The 4649-nt window shown below is 41.6% G+C and overlaps 1 protein-coding gene across 1 annotated transcript; it reads left to right on the plus strand.

The window, feature by feature from the left end:
* Positions 1 to 382: 382 nt before the first annotated feature.
* LOC104083618 (ubiquitin carboxyl-terminal hydrolase 37-like) lies at positions 383 to 3624 on the plus strand (the record flags this gene model as incomplete). The annotated part of the gene is made up of 4 exons (XM_009587150.1): positions 383 to 498; positions 1750 to 1819; positions 2196 to 2334; positions 3156 to 3624. Coding segments are annotated over 4 exons (413 nt in total), but the record flags the coding sequence as incomplete, so codon positions are not given.
* Between the last annotated feature and the right edge of the window lie 1025 nt (positions 3625 to 4649).

Below are 4649 nucleotides of genomic sequence, written 5' to 3' on the forward strand. Positions count from 1 at the left end.
TGACCAGACTGGCTGTACTTTTTTTAATGGTGGTTCTGGCTGCAGACCACCAGTGCTCTGGAGCGAATTGGGTGTTTAACCACTCTTTTATCGCCCAGCTGTCCTTGCCATTGTGCCCTTCTGTAAAAGTATGAGAAAGACAATGCTAAAATTAATTCTGTAGTCGAAGATATTTTTCTCAATTATTGCTTTGACAAGCCAGGGAAAGGAGAGGAAGATTTTATTTGGAAATTCCAATATCGCCTGCTTTCCTTGGAAAGGAAGCTTGAAATGTTAGTGTTTTATTGTGCTTGCTTATGTGGGTAGGTATACCTCAACCTGTTGTGAATTCCTGTGTGTGCCACAGCTTCTCATGCAGTATCATTGTTTCCATGCTATCTAGAGTTTAACAGCTCTCTCCTGGACAGCGTTGGTTCTGATGAAGACTCTGGGAATGAGGATGTTCTTGACATGGAGTATTCAGAAGCTGAAGCAGAAGAGCTGAAAAGAAATGCTGAGGTGTGATCCATGATTTCAAAAGCTAACTGAGAAATATACCCCCTCTTTACCATCAGTTTATTGTTGGAGGTAGTTTTACAGAGCAGATGTACTTGTTTAGTCTTAGAAAGGTCTTTTATGTTCAGAAGTGAAAAGATAGAAAATTTCTATCCTTAAGAGTCTGTTCTATTGTGTTATTTTAATTTAAAAAAAAACAAAAACCAAAAAACCAAAAAAAAAACAGCTGCAGAGGAAACAGTAATTTTATACCAGAAATGTTCCAGTGCATGTAGAGCAATGGGCCTGACATTTTTACTTAGAGAGAGAGGACTTCGGCCAGCGTGGTAGTTTAATTGCAACACCATGGGCTTCTAGATCCTGCACCACCAGAACAGAGAAGTTGTGACAAGATCTTACTCCCATTAGGTGAAATGTGACTGTAACCTAGGCTGTGCTGCCAGCTGCTAGCACTCTCAGACTCCACACAGTGGTGTTGTGAAAGTTGCCTGCCTGCCTCAGTGGAAGGAATACTGTGTAGAGTGGAAAAGGTTAAATAATTGGAGTTTCCTTTAGCAGTTTTATTTTCTTACAATTCTTTACCGATTTCCTTACTCTTAAGCCAAGAGTTGCATTTTAAGAGTATTGTCAGTGAATTGTATCAGTAATATTTCCTGGTCAGAGAGGATTAAAAAATAATTGTCAAAAGCCAATTACCATCGTTTAGTTTTATTGTCAGGGAATAGACAGAGCATGTTTCCTGCATGCAAAGAGGGCGTTGTCTGCTGACATTACAGGTGCAGGACGAGAGAGAATTTGGGCTGCATATCCGGTACTAACTCTTAAATCTGTATACCATTATTAAGGGTATTTCTTTGATATTTCAGAAGTAAGCAAGTAAGCGCGGTGTTCCCTTTTTGCTTTTCTATGTTTATTTGGTGGATTAATTCTGACATCAGTGGAAGTCGCTCAGGAAGTGGTTGTTTAGAAAACTTTGCAGTGTAGAGCTCATGTCAGCATCTGTTCTGAGGTCAGAATGGCTCCTTTGCATGTTCGTTGGTTTGCTGAAAGATTAAATAAGATGGGAGGCTTTTTTCCAATTCTGGAAGGACTCCTTATTTGGTCTGAACTGGTCTGTTTCTGTAATCTTTGATTGGGTTGCAGCTTTGATTACAGTAGCCAAAGCCTGTATTTCAGGTGTATAAATCATCTTGTCCGTAAACTACGTGGGACAAAAGTGTATGTCTAAAAGCTTTAATTGGACTTCATTTTCAGACAGGAGAGCTTCCTCACTCCTATCGCCTCATCAGCATCGTCAGCCATATCGGAAGCACATCATCTTCAGGTAAAAGATACCGTATTTTATTCTTCATCTCTTACCTAGCTTAAAAATCTGTGATACAGAATTACCGTAGCAGGATTATTTGCAGAGAAGAATTCAGGCAGCAAAGCAAGTCTTTCATCGTGGTTTGCTGGTAGGGGAGCAGGTTGAGGATGTCGTGGTGCCTAACTGCGGCATGTGGACAAAGTACTGCTTATGGGGTCTGTGGAATTGCTTGTGCTTTTTACCAGCTCATTGACCAGGAAGGATGGAGGGACCAGGATCTTAAGGGTCTTTTAGCATTTAAATCTGACACAGGTTGCTGGACCAGGGTATCTAGCTAACCAGCTTACTGGTTAAACTGCAGCATGAAAAGAAAGGTTCGTTCTCTGTTTTTAAGGTCATTATATCAGTGATGTTTATGACATCAAGAAGCAGTCCTGGTTCACCTACAATGACCTGGAAGTTTCTAGAACTCTAGAGGCCACCGTTCAGTGTGACAGAGACCGGAGCGGCTACATCTTCTTCTACATGCACAAGTAGGTGTCTTGGGGAATTTTGGTGCTAATAATTACCTGCTGTTTGTGAGGAAGTGGGCTTCTCTTCTTCCTCTAGTCCTCTTTGCTGGGATGAAAAGTATATCCATGTATTTGTCAGAAGAAATTGTAGTCAGAATTATATGGAAGAATGACAAAATTGAAGTGCTCTTAGTTCAGAGGCGTGGAATTGTATGTCACTAATACATAGGGTTTTAACAAGATGCATTAAATCATCTTTTAAGAAGGGGATTCACTGTCTCAGCTATGCATTCATTGCACCAGGAATCATAATGGAGCTTGATTTTTTTCCTAAAGTGCTGTGATATTTGTAAATGTAAATGTAAATCCCTGCTCCTAGCAGTTGTGTTGTTGCAGCCATGATCATCTCAGGACACGGGCAAGATGAGGCTTGTAGGTAGAAGTGACACCTTTTCAGGCACATGGAACTGAAGAAGGGGCTTTGCGCTTCAGTTTGTCCCTTCTTCTGTCTATACTTGTTGCTCTAATAAAGGATATTACTTCATCTACAGACTGTGTCCTGTGTTGCTTCTGATCCTTTTACCAGCCAGGAGTTATTTTCACTATTGTTACTGTTCTCTGAGGCTTACCACTGACCTTATTCATTGTAATAAATGAAAAAAAAGTGCTGTGGGATTCAAGGAGCCTTGCTTAGAGATGCCAGATAAGACATCTTTCTCTGCCAGGATCCATGACGCTTGAGTTTGTGGATTAAATCCAGTTGCTGATTCCCTCAGGGCTGTCTTATGTAGCAGTTTGTTGTTGTACATAAGTTTCACTATTGGTCTTTCCCTCTGTTCTAGGGATATCTTCGATGAGTTACTAGAAACAGAAAAAAATGCACAGCCACTTAGCATGGAAGTAGGAAGATCGGTTCGTCAGCCTCTGTGAAGAGTAAAACACCTTGTTCCTCCTGAGGAACAGGGAAGATTCTGAACTTGTGCCAGACACACAGGAGTAACAAACAGCTCAGGGCCAAAACAAGAGACAAAAGGTAGAAATATGGGACGCTCGATTTGTTTGAACCATCTGTGCAAGTCCTGGGCCTGAACCACGTGTTTAAATGTTGACATCCCAGAGCGATCCTCCTGTGGTGAAGTTTTTGTTGTTCCTCAAATAATTTTGTCAGCATGGAGCCTTAAAGAGTTGCATCAAGCCACAAGACTACAGCTGCTCATAAACTGATTTAAAAAAAAAGTGCAAAAAGAGACTCGACTTTAAAAGCCCATTCACCTGTGAGATGTGAGTGGCGAAGATTTACATATCACTTGGCATTTTTTTTTTTTCTCCAAGAGCAATTTAAGCAATAGATTCTGTAACCTGGCGTGTGTTGTGTTAGTAATATTCACTGGAAACCCAGATCACTGAGTACGCTCTTGCCAGTCATCTCGCTAACAAGGGTTTTAGAATCACTCAAGCTGATGCATTTTGACATTCATGGGTTTGTAAGCGCTCCGCTATTTACATGCGGTTCCAGGAAACAAACTGTCGGTGCTGTGGAATGTATTGCATACCTGATGGCAGCTCTGTTGTTTTTTTACACCATTCACTGTCATCTTCCGTTAGACGTGAGATTACATTTGTGATTTCTTTTGTTTTACAAGTTCTATTATTTGATTGCGTTTTCTTTATAAGGTTGTTGCATAAGTACCGTTTGAGAGGAGAGGTCTCTCTTTGGGTGTGCAGTATTTCGCACTGAAGTTATATTGCTTAGGGCTACTTTGATGTAACTCTGGGGGCAGGTGAACACCTGGAGCAGACCGAGAGCAGTAGCAGGAGGTGAGCAACAGCCACTTGTCATCTTCTGGGAGGGAAAGAGCGTTCTAGCATTACCCTTTCTGCGCAGGCCTGGGTCTTCGTGAATCAGGAACGGTGCGAAAAGGCAGGGCCTGCAGGGTGAGTTGCTCTTTGATTGAACCGTGGTCTTGCCTTGGTCTTCTCGTATCCCAGGGGAAGAGGGTTTTTACTGCAGCTATGCCTCTGTTCTCCTGAGGAGTGCGGAGTGCTCAAACTGTGAAATTAAACCAGGTGGAAAGCTTTCAGAAAGCCCATGTTCAGCATTAACAGAACACGTTTAGGAAGAAGTGTTGTGTTTTATTGGATTTAGAGACATGATGCTTCTTTTATAGCTTGTTTCAGCAGGGGGGTAAAAGCCTAGTGACTTCATTTTTTCAGCACCTTCACACTTATTTAGCAGGGGCAGATGTTTGTTTCACTGGCATTTACTCATTTCAGAGAAATTGTTGCTTTTAAGCAGAGTAGTTGCTCTTGTTTTGGCCTCTAGTTCTGATTTTTGC

The sequence above is a fragment of the Fulmarus glacialis genome, unplaced genomic scaffold, assembly GCF_000690835.1.
Source record: "Fulmarus glacialis isolate BGI_N327 unplaced genomic scaffold, ASM69083v1 scaffold28951, whole genome shotgun sequence".
Lineage (NCBI taxonomy): Eukaryota > Metazoa > Chordata > Aves > Procellariiformes > Procellariidae > Fulmarus > Fulmarus glacialis.